This window comes from Artemia franciscana, chromosome 4 (genome assembly GCF_032884065.1).
Source record: "Artemia franciscana chromosome 4, ASM3288406v1, whole genome shotgun sequence".
Taxonomy (NCBI): domain Eukaryota; kingdom Metazoa; phylum Arthropoda; class Branchiopoda; order Anostraca; family Artemiidae; genus Artemia; species Artemia franciscana.
In genome coordinates, this window is record NC_088866.1 from 43,268,598 (window position 1) to 43,289,893 (window position 21,296).

The window sequence follows — 21,296 nt, forward strand, 5'->3', positions numbered from 1 at the left end:
AGTTGTTAGCTACCGTATGTATTTATGCTTTGGGTGACAGTCCAATTTGTATGTTTTTCTCGTAAAAATAAGAAAAAGGGGCTTTTTTAACACGAAAGTTTTGTTATGTCTATTGTGCAATTTTTTCTGCTAAATCTTCATTTTGAAAAAAGGCATATGCACCAAAAACTGTTGGTGCTAAGAAAAGAAAAGAGTTATAGTTCGAATCAAGGCCGTTTCCAGGATTTCCAGCATTACGAAAGAAACTTTAAAAATTACATCAAAAAGTTGTTCACATGAATTTTATGTACGTATCTACGAATCGGACAGAAATTTTTGGGAAATGAATGAAACCTTCTAAACCCTCCACCCTTGGATACGCCCTTGGTTCGAATTCATACCATAATTTCTGAGTGGAATTGTGCACTAGAAAACCTTCCCGAATAAATAAGTGTTACTTTTAAGAAGTTTGAAGCACAAAGGTTTGTGAAAAAATATCTTGTGTAGAAAAATAGCAAAATCACCAAAGCAAATCTTTTTCCATAACACTCCTATCAACATCAGGAATGAAAGGGACTGGAGTCTTTTTTGGGGATTACATCACTTACTTCATAGCAACATCTTGCCATTACTTCATTATTTACCAGATATTCAATATAAAATCATTCTTTCTAGTCTATATGTATGAGTCATCCCGTACGAAGAATATCTTATGCAATAGTTAACGTAGCTTTAAGTCGCTTGGCGTTCATTGCAAGAAGTCCTGGGTCGAGACCAGCTGTACACTGTTGTCACGTCTTTTCTATTGAAAGTTCAGCGAAGGTAAGAATCTTAATTTCTTTAAGAAGACGATACCTGTTTACGTTTATTGATTAAAATTCACTTAAGGTACTTTTGCTTAGGTCCAAAAAAAGGAACGATTTCAAAAAGAAAATGGGTACTAGTGTGTTATACGCCACTCAATCAAGTTTGCGCTGTGTAAAACTCGAGAGCAACTGATTTCTTTTTTGGTTACTTTCAGGTTAGCGTTAGACAAGACAAAGACGAGTGACAGAATAGATGGGAAATATATTGTTTGGACTATTTATTTGCACATTGGGAGGGGAGAGGGGTAAAGTATTTGGACAATTTGAAGTCAGAGAACAATTCTTATTTCATAATATGCAGAATAATTGTACCTAACACATTTTGCATGCAAACGTTCTATACTTCCCTCCTCCTATAATGCGCAAATGTGTAGCCCAAATAAGTTTATAAAATATTATATTTTCGTCATATTTTGTGATATTTCGTTAGGAATCAGGGTCGAAGAAACAGTCTTCAATTAAACGAAGATTTTGAATGGCATATAATATACAGGGACCAGAAAATCTTTGGGAGGCCTTGGTTCATCCTAATAAAATTTGTAACTACAGCTAGAATTTAATGACTAAAAACATCCTTGTTTGACGACTAAATCCGTCCTATTGATACCACTGCACCAGAATCTATAGGGGGGACCCTGAGGTAGTATAACGGATTTATGCTCTGCTGGACAATGCGGGGCCGGGGGTTTGATTCCTGTTGCTGCAAGGTTGAGCGCCAGGCTTGTTACCTGTCCCCGTAAAAAAAAAAAAAAAAAAAAAAAAAAAAAATTACACAGCATGTGACATTAATGATGCGAAAGGAAAGCGAGTAATGCGATCTCTTCGTAGATAAATTCTTATTAGCGACTTCAAAGCCATTTCGTTGAACGACGGATACACATTTTAATTTTTTTGAATAAAATCATAGACTAATTACCTTTTGCTCAATTTCGACGTGGTTCTTTGCAGATCCTTGGGAAGAAATTTGTGTATTGTGAATAGGCTCTAAAAAACTCTACTTGCAAATTCAACAACGTTACGGCAATTTGAATCACAAAAGTGATTTCGTCATGGAATGATGTAAAGGTACATCCGATCTATGCAAAATAGAGAAACTTTTATTCAATAGGACTTCCGTCAGGGGCTATTCATTAAGTTACTGCGTATTCACCAAAGGCCAGGAGGCTGTCCGGCACAGGAGAAACGGACGTAAGTGGATTTCCGCTTGGAGGTGTTAGAGAAGGAATCAGAGGCAAAGTCTAGAGTCTGATTAGAGCAGCAATTTCGTATGTTTTAATGGCAGAAAGCTTATAACCCCTTAAGCTTTCGTCAAGTAATATAAATTCCAAACGCTGAAAGAGACAGTAATAAATTTCAAACTTTTCCAACTGCTGAAGTGACAGTACATAGCATCTACCTACAAAAAAGTCAGTATTAATGACTGCTGAATTTGTAATAAAGAGGAGTATAGATAGAAAAATACTGACTACTGCACTGGTTCCTTAAATTAGAATTGACTTTTTTACTATAGTCCACTGCAATGTACAAGGTCTCGGATCAAAGTTTAATCATCACTTTCTTTTGGTATACCTGGTCAAGCTGATCATATATTGCACCGCCGAGACGCACTATCGAACTCGCCGAGACGAAAAATGGATTAATTTTGCCGAAAAGAAAAGCACAAAAACAATTAAAATGCATGCGGATTTGCGTTTTTCTGCAAAAAGACTGGTACAAAATTGGTCGCAATCCTTGAGAGTGTTGTGGTATTCTGCAAAACGCAGCATTTGGGACCTAGGGGTTAATTGGGACCTTCCAGATCTTTCAGACGGTATTTCTTATGATGGAGAGGATGTAGGTATTTACATACAATGGAGCGGGTGTTTTAACGCCACCGCAGTTTTCCGCCACCCAGGAAATCTTGCATCATCGAGAGGATTATTTGGGTCAGAATAGACAGGTTATGTTAGTCTATGTCAATGTCTATGTTTTTGTCTATGTCTATGTCTATGTCTAAGTCTATATCTATGTCTATTCTGACCTACCTGAATTAAAAGGAGGCGGAAAACCGCGGTGGCGTTAAAACACTGCTACGACATGCAATGGCTTATACTTTTGTGTAATTCAAGGGAGTACTCATTGACGTTGCGAGCTGTACAAGGGCATTGGCCTTCAAGCATGCCTCTGTCCTTTCGGCTGAACTAATTTAAAATTTAGGCTAAAATGTAATTCAAATTTTATCCAGAAAATTCGTTATTCTTTTCTGTAAATCATACTTTCCAACAAGCCTGTTTAACTTCTTTGATTTGGTCTGGCCTTTGCCATTATACGTTCAATTTCTGGTAATGTCATTCGTAAATTTAATCGTTCTAAGCTGATGTCATTACGACTACTAATTCTAAAAAGCGTTTTATGAGTGATTACAATTGTAATATTTTGTAACTATTACCACGATACTTTTTTGTGTGTGCATTCTAATTCCAGCCATTATATTGCGCACTCGTTACTTAGTAGACGCAGCACCATTGTAGGCTGCCTAAGAGAGATTTCTTTGATTCTAACCAAAATATATTTTTCCCGGATTAAACAATTACTGATCGACTCCTTATTTATTTTATTTTTATTTATTTTATTTTCTTTATTTCCCTCAAAAAATGAGGAGTACGCTACAATATAATATAAAGAAAAAACAAATGATAACACTTACAATCAAAACCTATCAAATATTGATCCAACACTAAAAACAAAAAAAACAAAAAAATACAAAAACACTTGCTAAATAGATTAGCCTATAAATCATGAAGAGCCAGAACTGTTACTAAAAAACAGAAATAAATTGTGGCCTAAAAGGTTAATTTTCGCCTTATCTTCAAATGTTTTATATTTTTTCTTTGTACAGACTACAGGATCCTTCACATTAAGCTTTAAAACAATCTCAGCCAAGTAAAAATTTACAAAATTTAAAATAAGAAACTTTAATGGGCGAAAGATCAGAAGGTCTGAGATTTCGGAAGAGGAGGGACAGGAACAATACATGAGGCGGAGCAACAGCGCTATACATACGACCAAGGACGTCCCAACGGTAAAGACCCCGAAAACAAATTAAAAGACCAAATGCCTTCGTAGTTTCATCTGAACATGCTGAACCAGGACTGGTTTGAAATCTCTTTTTGAAGCAGCATAAGGTAATCTCAAATAAGTGACTATTGGTGACGACTGAAAAATAACACCATTGCCGCAATCGAGAGTCGCCATGACATTATCCTCTAAACAATTTACAACAAAAAATTGACATTTTTCAAAACTGATAGAAAGATTATTTTTAATTTGGATTGTCACATAAAACTGTCGCTGTTGTACTTCATGATTTTTCCTCGTTTTCTCTACTAAAAATTTATTAGAAGTAGATATTCTAAATTTCATATTAATTTTTTTTCTAGATTCAAAGCATTTCCTTGTAAAGCACAAAATCTAGCGTTAATAATGGTTCCGTAGCTTTTATGCACGATGGTCGTATTTTACGTTTTCTACAAAATTGACTTTATTCGTACCTGAGATTCATAAGATAATGAAATAAAACTTTGCAACCACATATTGTAAGGCTGCAATGCTGTGACTCCCTCCATATGTGTCAAAGATAGGCCGTTACACCACAAAAGTTGCAAGCGTTCAATTATTAACTTTAGGTGCAAAAGTTATATAAACAATATGTCAGTTACGATGCTACAAATCTAGAAACGCAAATGTATAAGAATACAAATACAATGTCACCATGACCAGTGCTTGCTTGCTAGCACTTCTAGCATAACCAGGTGTTTTCGACCTCAACTGACAACTGAAATTAAGATGTTTCCTGAGAGTTTGCGTTTAACTACTGGCTCTCACGACGGCTAAGCTTGCAGTCACTCCACTGACCCCCACCCTTATCAAAATGATTGGCGACACCAGGACACAAACCTCACTCCTAACGAGATAGGATTACAAGTCAAGCATGCCTCCATTTGGCTAAGGCAGTTCTCTAAGACCAGTTAATAACAGAAGGTTAAGCTGAGTTATCTTTATCAATGAGAAATGTTCCAACTCTGCTTAACGTAATAAGGTTTTCTCAGCGGCTTAAAATAACTTGATAATGAAAATTTTATTCGCAATTAATCATCTGCGTAAGGGTTCGTTTCCCCAAAATATCAATTTATAAACATTAAATAGCCTATTATTGACCAAATATCCGTTAAATACTAAAGTTGAACAACACTTAACAAGTATAACTTTCTTCGAAGATTTAAATATGAATTCTTCTATATGATCAGAGCAATTTTTCATAATTTTTAGCCCTTGATCGGGCGGAGGGCTACATGGTTCATGTTACACTTGGAGATATATTTTTTCACATTTTGACCATTCTGAATTTTGAATTTGACCTTTTTGAACCTTAAAATTTTGACGTGATACGGTGTAAGGCTTTAAATGGACTAGCGGGATAAATATTTGGGGAGCGATCCAGTTGCATTCTGATTACTTCTGACGCTTAAAAAGAGTAAATTAGAACTTAAGATTTGGTTTTAATGAGACCTCATACAGGGTTCTATAACCACTGGTTTTGATTCGACCAACTTTGGTAAAAACAAAAATCCGCAAATAAACACCCATGACACCATAAGCAGTAAACTTACCGTTTTTGTAGTACAAGGTTTGACAATTCAACTAGGGATTCTACTACTACTACTACTTCTAATAACTCACTGCAGCACCAAGCCACCTGAGGCCAACACAGCTACGCACGCTCCTCCTCCAACCTAATCTTAAAGCCTCCCTCTTTACACCCTCCCAGGAAGTTCCCATTTCCTTTAAATCTTTATTTATGACATCCTCCCAACCCAGACAAGGACAACCTGCTTTCCGTGTAGCTAAAGACGGTTGGCCAAAAAGGACAATTTTCGGCAATCTGTCATCCTTCATCCGTAGAACGTGGCCTAGCCATCTCAACCTTTCTTTCGTTACAGCCCTAGAAAGCGGGATTGAACCACATTTTTCGTACAACCTACTGTTTGAAATACGGTCAGTCAGTCGGGTACCCAGAACAATCCGCAGGCAATTTCTCTGGGAAACATCTTGTAAATTTTCATCTGGTTTTCGGAGCGCCCATGCTTCAGGGCCATATTTGACCACTGTCATCACTGTAGCTTCCAATATTCTAATCTTTGTTTCCAGATTTATATTTCTATTCTTCCAAACTTTCTTTAACTGTGAAAAAACACCCTGACCCTTAGCTATTCTACTTTTAACATCTTCCCTGCTCCCACCATCTTTACTAATAATACTACCAAGGTAACTGAAGCTCCCAACCTGATCAATCTATCCGTTACCTAATGTCACCTGTTCATCTTCACTTATTCCTAGCCTTAGTGACTTAGTCTTCTTAACATTAATTTTCAATCCTATTTTAGCACCCTGAACTCACAAAACCTCTAAAAGTTCATTCATTTTGCTCACGCTTTTATCTAATATGCTTAAATCATCAACATAATCTAAGTCCAGGAGCATTTTTTCTCCCCATTTGATTCCGTGGTCTCCAATTGCCTTTCCCGTGCTCCTTAAGACGAAGTCCATCAAAATGATCCATATAAAGGGGGATAGAACACAACCCTGCTTAACTCCTCTTTATGCTAAAGTATTTTTAGAACCCCTCTTATGCGTAATAATATCTATTCGTTTTAAGTTTTAATGCTACTCCTTGCTTTCAATTGAAAAAACTTTTCCATGTTTATTTTTTCATTGTTTTTTTATAGTAATTTTAGAAAATCCTGTGCCCTTTTCATTGAATTTCTGTTCCCCCATGACATATTTCTCCATGAAAATATCCTCCCACATAGCCCCCTCTCCTCAACCCCACCCCCAAAACCAAAAAAATCCCCTGAAAACGACTGTACACTTCCCAATAACCATTATTATATGTAAACACTGGTCGAAGTTTGTAACTTGCAGCCCCTCCCCCGGGGACTGTGGGGGAGTAAGTCATTCCCAAAGACATAGTTATTTTGGTTAAACACGCACCCGTGATTTGTCTTCTGGCAAAAAATACGAAATTCCACATTTTTGTAGATAGGAGTTTGAAAATTTTGCCATAGGGTTCTCTGATACGCCGAATGCAATGGTGTGATTTTCGTTAAGATTGTGCGACTTTTAGGGAGTGTTTTCCCCTATTTTCTAAAATAAGACAAATTTTCTCAGGCTCGTAACTTTTGATAACAAAGACCAAATTTGATGAAACTTATATATTTAAAATCAGCATGAAAATCCGATACTTTTGATGTATATTTTATCATCAAAATTCTATTATTTAGAGTTTCGTTTACTATTGAGCCGGGTCGCTCCTTACAACAGTTCGTTACCACGAACTGTTTGAAAAGAAGAAACCAAGGAAACTAAGGAAGAAATTAGATCATAAAAGGATTTCTTTTCCTAGACTGAAATGACATTTCTACCACACAAGAAACTCCAGCCCTCAATCACTTAATCTTTAAATATATTCAATGCGGAAAACGTGTATGTGAGTGTAAAACATGGTTATTATAAACAATTTGACCCACAACAACCGCTGTCCGAAGATATTCATTTTTGAATTGATTCCAATGGGCATTATTTTGTGCCTATGTCTTCGACGTTTATGAATTTGCATATGATAGTCAAGAAATGTGACAACGAAATGCCAAGTCTTACAGATGAAACATTCTATGAAAATAGTATTTCGCACAATTTATTTTGACAAATTATTGTCTACATAAATGGAACATCTCTATGGCAACCATCGAATATTAAGGTGCACATAAAATTAATGCTTGCTCCATCCATTTTCATTTTGCAAAAGGTGCTTGCTACAGCACCCGATGTAACAGTCTACGTGAAGTTATACTTCACGTAGGCAAGCAACAGGTTATGAGTTCTGTTGCTTTGGCAGTGGAAAAACTGAGAGCTAGTGGAAATAATATAAAAATACTTGTTCCTCATACATTCACTAATCAGCGATGCATTGCCACGGGATCACGCACCTTCACCAACTCTTCATTTATCAGTAGTGAAATCCCTTCAAAACTGGTATTGGCATTTGTAAAAAAGTGCTCTTGCTACAGGACCGTGAACAGAATCCCCACACAAATTTGAAATGTTTGGACTTTCCTCTTTTGTGTGTAATGTAAATGGAGTCTCTCTCTACAATTTATCCTTTGATAAATCGTATAGGACACTGTATGAGTTGACATTGCAGTCTTAAGATCAAGATTTACAACTATTTGAAAATGGTATAACTGATACAAGGTTTGCAAAAATTCATCATTTCATTGTGTTGGACATGTCTGGTACTCAAGACATAAGTATTTTACGAATGGGAAGTGTACGTTTAGTGTTCATTTGCCGAGCCATTAGCTGACAGTGTTACATTAATTTTGTTAAATCAATTTGAAACTTAATGGGAAATTACTCCTCAAGGGGGTGAGGCTTCATGGCTATATGCAAATGAGATGCCGACTGAAAGTATGCAAATAAATTGTACCCTCTTTATTATAGTCATTCTAGTTGTTAGGAAAAGTCCCTGACCAGACTTGTTTGCTAGGTAAACCGGTTTTATAAGCTTTGTGCTAATTTAGTTATGCTAATGAGGTAAGCATGGGAGTAGTGTCCCTATCCTTGGAGCTTCAGGGGTCTTAATCCAAGAGTGCCTAGGGCCTCACTGCTGTGAACGATAGCTTCAGCAGTATCTCTAGAATTAACTATAAGTTTCCAGTCGTTTTTACAGTTACGTAATTTACTGATTTGAGAGGGATTTGGTCACACTGAATCGACAAAGGGCTTACGAGCCCTGGGAGTTTTGAGTGATCCAGGTAAGTTCTTGGGTACGACTGTATAAGATGGAGCCTCGGATTCCGATGGAGTGAATTTCGAGGGCCAAGAAAAAGGTTTGTTATTGTTTGATTCGACTAAACAATCAATTTTCCAGCCTAGCTCGTTTACTTTCAAACCCGGAGTAGCCACTACTGCATTGCCTAAAGTGGAAACAGAGCACGGATTCTCAATAACAAATTTTGGCAGTGGGTTCTCTTCTTTATCCAGAGCGTGTAACTATTTATAAATATCTGTAACATTGTCTTCGCATTTCACATTTCTGACGAATCTGCTCGTAACCTGAAACACAATCGTGTAACTTTTCTTTAGCTGTAATTATGACGTCTTTACTAAAGAAGTTTGTTGTTTTAACACGATTAACTTAACTTCACCTCTTCGGTGTGGCTGCTATAAAACATAAGTGCCGATGTTTTTTTAATAGCAGTAGAAAAAGCGGTACTTGTGTATTACTCAGAACACATTCAATAAGTGAAGTTAGGTTCTTTTGTGAAAGAAATTATAATGCAGGCGCAGAGAAAATCCGGTTTCATAGCCAAATAGACAAAACTCAATTTACTTTGATAAGTATAGTGATAGAAAATAGTGTCTGAACATGGATTTTGAAATGAAGATTTGGGATTTGTCAAAGACTGAAAAAGAGGCAATTATGATTATCCAGGATAAGGGGTTGTTGCCCACAACAAAACAGTGCGTTAATGGACACAATATGACTATATACTCTTACGAGAAGGGACATTTTTGGAAGTGCAACAGCTTTATCAAAAGTTAGGGCAATATATTTACACATCAGGGGGGGTGCATTATTTCAAATACCTAACCTAACCACCTCTATATAAAAATATTTAATTAAAATGTACCTGCATCGGAGTTTGTTTCACGAAAGAACCTAACTTTACTTATTTAGTCTATTCTGAATAATACCCAAGTGCCGGAAAATCCAAATCTGTGTTGAAATTCTTGAAAATCCCTTTGACTGGTGGCACTTTTGCAATTACTCAACATAATTTGAATTCCTATATTACAAGGAGAAAATTTTTCAGTTTTTGCCAGAACAATGTTGCTAACCTCCTTCGAATACCTCTCTTGCATTGTAATTTTCGGTACTCAAAAATGAATTTCATCCTCTCTCTGTTAGTATTTATTATCTCCATGTGTAGGCCACATATAAGTATCTGCAAAAAAAGAAATCCTTAACTACTTGACATGTTTTGTATATAGTGCTTGAAATTTCGCAATGAGCAACACTTTCTTTTTCTGTCATTTTAAATAATAGCATTATTAGCACCTAATTTTAATAGCATGCATGGAAATACCCTTGTTCATCAATATTGTTAGTACTCATTGTTTTTGAAATCATGGAACAATTCCTAGTGTTGTCTCTGTAAAATGTGTAAAACTTCACGTGTAAAACGTATAACACTAAACGTAAATCTTCACGTAAAATTTGTAAACGTAAAACTTCGCGAATTAAAATGATGTTAGATATTTAAAATCAACAGAAAATTTTTAAATATTGTAGCTGTGATTTAGGTGTAGTAAACCCGCACGAAAAGGGCGGGGAGGTGGTTTGAGAATATCCACCTGATACTCTTGTGGTATTTCAAGAAATTATAAAGATTTTTCATACAACTCGCATTAATTTTGAAGTATCCCTCCTTGAAATAAATGCTTGCCTGAAGTACACCGCTTCTCATGCTTTGATTTGAAGGTTTCATCTGATTTCCGTTGGATGTTTGTCATACTTTCCATATTTTACGTTTCTCATGGTTTAGTTTGAAGGTTTCATCTGATTTCCGTTGGATATTTGTCATACTTTCCATATTTTACGTTTCTCATGTTTTGGTTTGAAGGTTTCATCTGATTTCCGTTGGATATTTGTCATACTCTCCATATTTTACGTTTCTCATGTTTTGATTTGAAGGTTTCCTCTGATTTCCGTTGGATATTTGTCATACTTTCCATATTTTACGTTTCTCATGTTTTGATTTGAAGGTTTCATCTGATTTCCGTTGGATATTTGTCATACTTTCCATATTTTACGTTTCTCATGTTTTGATTTGAAGGTTTCATCTGATTTCCGTTGGATGTTTGTCATACTTTCCATATTTTACGAAGCATGATATGTATATATAATCGCTTGTGATGATACGTAAGAAGTTCCGCTGCGTCTTTTCTTGTAAAAGTAGTGTTCTAATCGCTTATGACAGCAGGGGCATTCAGCGCTACACTGAACATAATAAGAAATCACATAAAGTGTGCATTCTTGCGGTAATTGGGAAAACGAATTTGTAAACTTAATCTGGCTAAGGTATGATTGATTAGATTTGTAGGAGGTAAGTATGCTCTAGTTTTGCGAATATTTGTCCTTGCTTTGTCATATTCACTCTTATTCACCAGCAATATATTGTTTAATTTTCGCGTGAGTGATTAACTCTTGTGAAATAAAAAAGCTATTATTATTCACGCATTCTATGTCTGGAGAGTAATACTTTCGTATTATGTCTTTTTTCCATTTTTCTGTTATTATCTAATGAGAGTTATTTTCCGCTACGCAACACCGTTATGATAACCACGAAAAAGTTTTCATGCAAGATTAGTCTTTTTTACATTTATCTGAAAAACATTAAATTAGAACATTTTTTTTTAGCTTTAGCTATTTGCTCTTTGTTGAACTTTTTGAGTATCTGTTTTCATTTATATTTTTATTTTACATTTTTTGCGAAGTATGAATCTGAAAAAATACATTTTTCAAGATGTACATATTTCTTAAATGAAATAAGTAGGCACCAAAGGCATATCCAAAATGTTTGGTCGAGGGGGTGAGGCTACCAAAAACTTACAAAACGTACCAAAAATTAGTTTAAATGATATTTTTTTGTCGGACAAAATTTCGGGGGGAGGGGTTAAACTAGGTAGCCCCTCCCCCTAGACACGGCCTTGGTAAGCAGCATAAATAAAATCAAAAGAAGAATTTCTAATATGAACGAAAAATGAACTTGGCAGGTGAGTATTGTAAAGAAAGCAAGCTGGGATATATTATCTATCTAAATGTAATATCATCAAATTCCGGCTGGTTAGTTCAAAATTATGACCAATGGAGATAGGTATAATCATATTGTCCTCTGTACGCTTCATTCCACTTTTTCTGATCATTCGGTTATTTACCTCTGTGGCTTTTACCCACTGTTTAAGGAAGAAGATGCAGATTTTATGAATCGTAGATTTCTTCTTTATCTTTCTCTTTGATATCGGAAGTGAATAATCAAACAGTTCGTGGTAACGAACTGTAGTAAGGAGCGACCCGGCTCAATAGTAACCAAAACTCTAAAAAATGGAATTTTGATACCAATAGCTACATCAAAAGAATCGCATTTTAATGCTGGTTTTAAATATATAAGTTTCATCAAGTTTAGTCTTACCCATCAAAAGTTACGAGCCTGAGAAAATTTGCGTTATTTTAGAAAATAGGAAGAAACGCCCCCTAAAAGTCATAGAATCTTAACGAAAATCACACCATCAGATTCAGCGTATCAGAGAACCCTACTGTAGAAGTTTCGAGCTCCTATCTACAAAAATGTGGAATTTTGCATTTTTTGCCAGAAGGCAGATCACGGATGCGTGTTTATTTGTTTATTTGTTTGTTTTTTTTTTCGTTTTTTTTTTTTTTTCCCAGGGGTGATCGTATCGACCCAGTTGTCCTAGAATGTTGCAAGAGGGCTCATTCTAACGGAAATGAAAAGTTCTAGTGCCCTTTTTAAGTGACAAAAAAAATTGGAGGGCACCTAGGCCCCCTCCCACGCTAATTATTTTCCCAAAGTCAACGGATCAAAATTCTGAGATAGCCATTTTATTTAGCATAGTCGAAAAACCTTATAACTATGTCTTTGGGGACGATTTACTCCCCCACAGTCCCCGTGGGAGGGGCAACAAGTTACAAACTTTGACCTGTGCTTACATATAGTAATGGTTATTGGGAAGTATACAGGCGTTTTCAGGAGGATTTTTTTGGTTTGGGGGAGGGGTTGAGAAGAGGGGGATATGCTGGGGGAACTTTCCTTCGAGAATTTGTAATGGGAGAAGAAAATTTCCATGAAGGGAGAGCAGGATTTACTAGCATTATTTAAAAAAAAACAATTAAAAAATAAAAGTGAAAAAGCTTTTTCAGCTGGAAGTAAGGAACAGCAGTAAAACTTAAAACAAACAGAAATTATTACCCATATGAGGGGCTCACCTCCTTCTAATACCTCGCTCTTTACGCTAAAGTATTTTCGGTAATTTCAACTACTTATTCTACGGCTTTTGTGATTCAGGGGGTCATTCTTAATGAATTGGGATAAAATTTAAGCTTTAGTGTAAAGAGCGAGGTACTGACGATGGGGCGAATCCCCTCATATATGTAATAAAAACATGAGAATACAAAAGTTCTTTACGTAAGCTAATTTATAAGTTACGTAAATCTTTTACCAATAAAAAGATTCGTAAGAAATTAAAAGTTCTAGTTGCCTTTTTAATTAACCAAAAAATCGGGGGGCAACTAGGCTTCGTCCCCCGCTCTTTTTTTCTCAAAATCATTCGATCAAAATTATGAGAAAGCCATTGAGCCAAAAAAAAAAATATGCAAATTTCGTTTTGATTATTCCTCTGCGGAGAGCCAAAATCAAAACATGCATTGATTCAAAAACGTTCAGAAATTAAATAAAAAAAACAAGTTTTTTCAACTGAAAGTAAGGAGTGACATCAAAACTTAAAACGCACAGAAATTACTTCGTATATGAAAGAGGCTGCTTCCTCATCAACGCCCCGCTCTTTACGCTAAAGTTTTTTACTGTTTTAGAAAGAAGAATTGAGAGAAAGAGTCAAACTTTAGCGTAAAGAGCGGGGCGTTGATGAGGAAGCAGCCTCTTTCATATACGAAGTAATTTCTGTGCGTTTTAAGTTTTGATGTCACTCCTTACTTTCAGTTGAAAAAACTTGTTTTTTTTTATTTAATAGAGAAAAGGTTTCACCTGCCAAACATTATTGAGAAGGTGACTGATTTACACAACAGGCTGTCGAAAACAGCGCATCGGCGTTTTTTGACTTATCATGGGTTGATCCGTTTATTTTATTAGTGTTTTTATTCAGACTTTTACTTGACTTTTGTTATTGTGTGTTTTTTATCTACATGTTTTAAAGGTAAAGGTAAAGGATACGGCATTAGACTTACAGTCCCTACTGGCGGTGCTGATCTCCGTTTCTTGGCCCTTCAGCCAGGAAGTGCAATGGGGGGCTGGGGGCCAACCATCCTGTGCTTTCGCACACCCTTCCTGTTTACCTTCCCCAGATTTCTCCAGGTACTCATTTAAAGCTGGGTCGACTCTGGCTAAGCTTACAGAGTCACGCCACTGACTCCCGTCCCAAACTGAACAATTACCCCCAAAATTATCTTTTTGATGCATGGGGGTTATAAATAGATTTTGTTATAATTATTATTATTATCCATAGCAAGATAGACTTTCAATAATACCAGTTCTTGTCTTCATCAATATATCACTTTGGTTTTTACATCCAAATAAGAAAGAGAAAGCAAAACAAAAATCACATTATCATGACTAATAAATAGGATGCTACGAAAACAAATCCTGGTCGTTTGTTTCTATTTGTTTTGTTTTGTTTTTGTTTTTGTTTTTTAGGGGGGTAACGGGCTTGTTACCCGGCCCTGTAAAAAAAAAATCCAGCTACAGAAAGGTCAATTTAGTACCCTATGTGGCAGCAATAGCTCTGGCGGATCTTTTTTCTTTTTTTCTTGTTTATTTGCTTTTTCTGATTTGTCAACTTTCTTTTTAGTTTTGTTTATCATTGTGCGCCAAAGATTGTTTAACAGTGGCACTAATTATTGGGAGGAGTGGATCAGGTTTTTTTTATTTTATAAATAAAGGTACAAAAAAGTAGCTGCTCAAAATCTGGGGGCTGGAGGGTCTTTTTTTAGCTTTCAGATGCTAAGACAAAAATGGCATTTTCAAAATCAGGAATGGAGTAATTACCACAACTATAATTCGTGCCTCTGTTACTTAGTGTCGTGACGAAAACCTGGTCGTTATTTGCTCTTTCCACTCACTTGTAATCCACGACTGTTTTGTTCCAAGTTTTGAACTTAAATATTTTGGACTTCCCTATATGTAAAATGTTTTCTTCCCAAAGTTTTATTGTTCTCCTCCTCCCCAGCTAAAAAGTAAAGCATTTGAACTTTTTTAACCCTTGTCTTGTTTTTTTAGAGCATAACTTGATTCATGATTTTACATGTCAATAAGTCACTTTTTTCCTTTTGGGTGGTGAAGGAATTTACCAGCAGGCGATCATATTAGTCAGACCAGAACTGCTTAGGTATCCTCCGGATTGACCTCTATTAAGTATCGGGGTTAAGTCGTAAAAAAAGGTATTATAAAAGGCAGCAATAAATTTGGGTCTTATGCGGGTTTCGGTCTATAATGATATTTCAGGCATTGCCTTCTTTGATTCCTTACCGGCCTGCCTCGAAAATATCTACTTCGTATTTTCGATTAATTTCCAAATAAATGTAGTCTCATATAGCACTAGGGCATTAGGACAAGTTCTAAAAATTGAAATATTCTCTTTTTGTCAACTTATGTACAACTTAGAAAAAAGAGTAACTTTAGAATAATTTGCTTTTCTGAATTTTCCTCACCCTAACCCAGCGTCAATATTGCCAGTCTCGGAGATTCAATCTTCATTTAAGTGAGCTTAACCATGCAATATCATAAATCCAAGGATGGTTTTGAATGCTTGGTAAGTAAGAGGCCGCATGCTAAATAAATTACCTTTCATTAGCAGTGTATAAGTACTTCAGTGTTTTTTTTTTTTTTTTTTTTTTTTTTTTTTTTTTTTGCGTTCAGACTTGATTCATGATTCATTTGTCGTAGTATATTTTCTTGAACAAAAAGATAAATGGACGGATTATTAGGTGAGCCATTGAGGGATACTATGCTTCACCATTACTACAAATTAATATCGTTTTTAAGCCGGTCAAAGTTGAACCAATTCGTTCCTATAGAATGGTGGAAATAGAAAACATTTTTTAACGGCTAAACTTTTCTACCAGAGTGAAACAGAGGGACTATTTTTAAAAATATCTTGTGACTCGATAACTTTTTGGGTATTTACGTCTTATAGCCACCACACTCAAGAAATGAAGTTAGGTCAATCCTGATGAAATATACCTAAGTATGATGAAAGTAAAATCCTTCGTAACAAGATTATGGTAACTACAACAGCTAATTATGGAAATAAGGCCCACCAGAATGCATTATATTAAATGGTTTCTAACCTAACCTAACCAAAATGCCAACTAAAATATTTAATTAAAATATACCTACGTTGTATTGTATATACACTCTCTCACGCTAAGCTGATTATCACCGAGTACATACTGAAATACAGAAGCAAACCAGTTCGGTCAGACCAAAAACTTCAGTGTGATGGCTTTAAGACACAGGTATCACTTTTTGTACTTTTATTGACATGGAAACAGGAAAGTCATTTGGTTTAGATTTAACTTTTCATTCGTTTCACTACCTTAAAATATCACGCAGGAGCTTTTAGACCAAACAGCTTTTAATCAATTGGAGTTATCTGTCTCTAGGGCTTACAAAAATACGTCACAAATATAAGCCAATGAAATAAAAGCACACTTTTTACCATGGAACAAAAGGACTGTAATCTTTTTTTTTCTACTCTTCCGAAAAGTACAGATCCTAATCTTTTATTAGTCAAAATTCAAAGCACCAGCTAGTACGGAAACCTGAAGTGCCGCTAGTCTTTTCATTTTATTTTTAACATCCGTTGATCTTGCACCTGCACATGGTTTTGTTTTGGAGGCGGGAGTATATATGGGGGACTTTGAAATTGACGCTAAAGATCGGCGAATATTTGTTAATAAAAAGGATACATTAAAAAATCATAGAGAGCGAGGTTTTCAAGTGGAATTTTGACTCCATTCACGGTGAAGTAGTGCGGTAAACCAAAAGACAATATATTCACCAAGAACGCATTCAGGATTTTTTTTTTTGGGGGGGGGGTTAAAAAACACTAAAAACGCACCAAAAATGTGTTTATATTCATTTTTGTTACGTTTTTAATAGTCGGACAAACATTATGGAAGATGGTCCAAATCTCTTAGCCCCCCTGGATATGGCCTTGATGTTCACCCAGTAATATAAAAGATACTACTGACTGTCAAAGCCAAATTTGAAACTGAATAGGGCTAATTTTTAAATTCACTTGAGATTCAGCTTTGAAGATAAAATTATCTATCTTATGAAAAGGAATCAAAATTATGCTTCAGTGGCATAAGTTGTCAAAGTTAAGAAGGGAAGAGATTGGTGTCAATCGTTTTTGTCAAGATGAAAATTTTCAGAAGACCATTTGACAGGAGGATAAACCTGTCAGTTGATGGAATATACACTTTCAACTCTATTGGTTGCGGTGCTATGCATTTCAAAAACTATTTAAATTCTCAATGAATATTTTTTTCATTAAAGAAAAAAGAGTTGCATTGGGACAAGTTACCAAAATTTGACTCAACGGCAATATTCAATGAAAGAATTGATAATAAATTATACTAGAAACAAGATTCGTCGTAAATTCTGAAAAAAATTATATTTAAAGAGACTATCTCCACGAAAAGCACAGAGTGAATTTGAAATCGGACACAAGAGGAAATTTGCTTATGGAAGATATAAACGTAAAGTGAACAGAAATTATTATAAAAGAAGAAATCAAGACTAAAACACAATAAATTAAATCAATAATGAAATCAAACTTAGAATACACTAATTCCCCCACTAGAGGTAGTACTGTCACAGCCAGCTTTGAAAAAAGGGGGAACACCCTCCGAAAGTCAAGAGATCTGAATGAAAAATCACACCATAAGACTCTATATATCAGATAGCCCTACTGTAGAGGTTTCAAACTCCTATCTACAAGTGGATTTTTTTTTCGTCAGAAGAAAGATCACGGATGTGTGTTTTTTTTCCAGGGGTGATCGTATTGAACGAGTGGTTATTCGGAAGGGAAATCATAAGTTCTACTGCCTGTTTTCAGTGACCAAAAAGGCTGGAGGGCAACTAGCCCCCTTCCTGCACCTTTTTCCGCCCAATGACATCCGATTAGCTTTTGAGATAACTATTTGATTGAGCATATGTGAAAGTTTTAATAACTATGCCTCAGGAGATGAAACGACCTCACACACCTGCTGGGGAAAGGGCTTTAAGTTATACAATTTGCACGTTTGTCTATATAGTATTTGTTACTGGGAAATATAATAAATTTTTGGGAGAGGGGGATTTTCTGCATGGATGAATTTTCTACGAGGAGAGTTTGTCGTGGGGAGAAAAGCTTCCGGAGATAATTCTCGAGAGAAAATCTTATATGGAGGGGAGGGGAGCATCTAGGGGATTACCTGGTGTGATTTGAAAAACAGTCAAAATCAAGTGAAAAAAATACTTATTGTTCAACTGAAAGCAATGAGTAATATTAAAACTTAAAACAAACAGAAATTACGCAGTATACGAGGGGGACTATCCCATTACCAGCCCCAACCCTTTTACGCTAAGAATTGTCTTTTTGTCACGATTCCTTAAGAAAGATTGTTCGAACACAAGGGCCGTTGAGCTTAAATTAGAAGTATTGTTCATGAAATTTAAGACTCCAGCATAAAGGGCGAGGGTTGAGGTTAGGGTAACCCCCCTCATATACGGAATAATTTTTGTTCATTTTAAGTTTTAAGGTTGCTCCTTAGTTTCACTTGAAAAAAAAAACTTTTTATTTCTTTTCATTCAATACTAATTGATATGCTTAATCGTCTTACTCTTTACCATCGTCCCAAAACTACTGATAAAGCTCATCGCCATTTTAATTGAACCTATTGGCCGTGTAATGAGAAATTATCTCCTGACTTCTTATACCCGTTGTACAATATCACACAATTCTTTGTAAAGCCAAAAATTTGATGATTGGCTGGGATTTATTGACACAGGGAATCAGGCAATTTTATTGGAAGATACAGTCAATGACCAAATAATCATTTGCGAAAACAAGTAGAATGGTTTTATCATAAATTCGGCTATATGTATATATATATATATATATATATATATATATATATATATATATATATATATATATATATGGCCTATCATACTCATCGCGTTATTCTTCAGCTTTAAGTCATGGGATGTCAAGCCGTCTATTTTTATTGAATCAAGAAATTCTGGCCTGAATTGAATTCCTCCTTCCAGTTAATGCATCAAAGCATCATCTATTTTAGAGAATTTATTTTCTCCTGGGACTTGTTGTTATTCACCCTCATGCTTCTATTCTAAGAGCAGATTTTGTTTACGATTCGAAGTGTGACCATCCCTGTCTCATATATTTTAATTGCAGACTTCTTTGTCCGTTAATTTCATTTAGGATTGGCTGTGATGTTTGCTGTCGCATGTCTTCTAGCCACAGATCTGGTTCTGAAACATCTTCTTGTATTCTACCGCAGACATTTTTCTTGGCGTTTGCTTTGGCTGTTTGGATTCATTCAAAATAATGTATAATTTTGTTGGAAGTCATAGATACCAACAAACTTCTTTCTCAGCTTTTCCTGGGTCGTTATATTTTTCTTTAATTAAGTTGTTATATAATTTAGTAACAACCAGGAATGCTCCAAAACATGTGCCCTCTGAAATATCTTAATTACGCATTGGCATAATCAACGTTTCATTCTTAAGTTTCAAACAGTTCGTGGTAATAAACTACGATTGATGTGGCTTAATAGTAAACGAAAGTCTAACGGAATTTTGACATCAATAGACATATCATAATAACTGGCTTATTACGCTGATTCCAATTGTATAGGCTAATATTTATAAAGTTTAGTGTTATTCACCGAACGCGTCGAGTCTGAGAGAATTTGCCTGATTTTGATTGAAAAATGGAGAAAACATCATTTAAACTTCAAAATTTTTTAATGAAAATCGCATCATCAGATTCAGCGTATACGAGAATCCTATTGTAGAAGGTCTAAGCTCCCATCTGCGAAAATGTGGAGTTTTGTATATTTTGCCAGAAGTAAAATCACAGATGCGTGTTTGCTTGTTTTTCTTGCTGTTTTTTCCCCAGGGGTAATTGCTTCGAACCAACATTCCTAGAATATCAGGAAAGGGCTCATTTGAAAGAAAAATAAAAACTCTAGTGCCTTTTTTAAGTGACCAAAAGGATTGGAGGGCAGTAGCCCCCTCCAACACCCATTTCCTCCAAACTTTTACAATGAAAATTTTGAAATAGCCAATTTGTTCAGCATAGTCGAAAGATCCATTAACTGTGTGTGTGAGGAGGACTCGACCCCCTTTCCCAAGCCCCCGGGAGAAGGGGCACAATCTGTGAACTTTGCCCATTATTTACATACAGTATTGGTTACTGGGAAGCATACAGATTCTTTTTTTTTGGGGGGGATGGGTACATGGAAGGATCTTTTCACTGATAAATTTTTCAAGGGAAGAGGGATTTCTCATGGAGGGTGATCTTGATCTCCCGACATTATTTAAAAACGATCATAAAATAGTTAAGAAAAACATTTTTTTCAATCGAAAGTAAGGAGCAACATTAAAACTTAAAACGAACAAAAATTATTAGGCTGTTTATTCTAATTAAACAGTCCTCGTGTTTCATAAGTCATTATTGAGTAAATTGAACGAAAAGTCCAACCTTAGCGTAAAGAACGAGGTATTGACAAGAGATACCCCCCGCTTATTTGTAATCATTTCTGTTCGCTTTAAGTTTTAATGCTGCTCCTTACTTTCAATTGAAACAACCTGTTTTTTTTTATTTATAGGGCCAAATTAGTACTAGTTAAATCTCAGTATTGGTAAGATCGCATTGCAAATGGGCCCAAGAATTCCGGAGTTATAATTTTGGCGAGTCTACCCTGTTTTGGTCTGTCAGCTATGGTATCGGGCTGAAACTTTCAGGGAGAGTTTTTTATGGGGAAGGGGCGTATTTTGCCATGGGAAAGGTGGCAACTGCCCTCTCCGCACCTCAGTTACACCCCCCTCCCCTAAGACCCCAGTTTTCCCCCAGCTGAAATTCAGTTTCTTCAAAATCTGGTCAAAGCTAAGATAAGCCTGCATAATTCAAAGATCCACACAAACAGGTCAATTTTCTTTAGTATGACTTTTCATTTGTGGTACTATACGGCTCACTTTTTTAGTTTTTCTGTCATTTTCATTTGATTTGGGAAAAATGGCTCCAACCCTGCCAACCCCCATTCTCAGGATTTTAACGAAATTATGCCACTGGGGGAAGGGGGTTCTTCTGATCTTCACAGAAGAGCAAACTTTGTTTTTATGCCTGTCGTCCGCCGTATTTCGCTACTAGTAGTGACTGACATTACAATTTTTGCCTACTGCCTCAAGAGGACACACATTTCGGTTGAAAAATCCTCAATTTTCAATCCTACATAGCTATTATGGAGCAATTTTACAAGCATTCAAATTATTGAGCGTTCAACTATCCCACATCTATGATCTGTTT

At 35.8% G+C, this 21,296-nt stretch overlaps 1 protein-coding gene and 1 long non-coding RNA gene across 3 annotated transcripts in view; one reads left to right on the forward strand and one right to left on the reverse strand.

Annotated features, from left to right (window-relative positions):
* Positions 1-21,296, reverse strand: part of LOC136026463 (uncharacterized) — a 100,064-nt gene that overhangs the window by 66,751 nt on the left and 12,017 nt on the right. For both annotated transcript variants that reach the window (XR_010617292.1, XR_010617293.1), the window contains exon 3: positions 9,786-9,892. This is a non-coding gene — a long non-coding RNA (uncharacterized LOC136026463). The remainder of the gene's footprint in view (positions 1-9,785; positions 9,893-21,296) is intronic.
* LOC136026462 (SHC-transforming protein 3-like) overlaps positions 1-21,296 on the forward strand; it is a 149,291-nt gene that overhangs the window by 60,667 nt on the left and 67,328 nt on the right. The window contains exon 5 of the mRNA XM_065703060.1: positions 655-801. Coding sequence (XP_065559132.1) covers positions 655-801 — 147 coding nt within the window. The remainder of the gene's footprint in view (positions 1-654; positions 802-21,296) is intronic.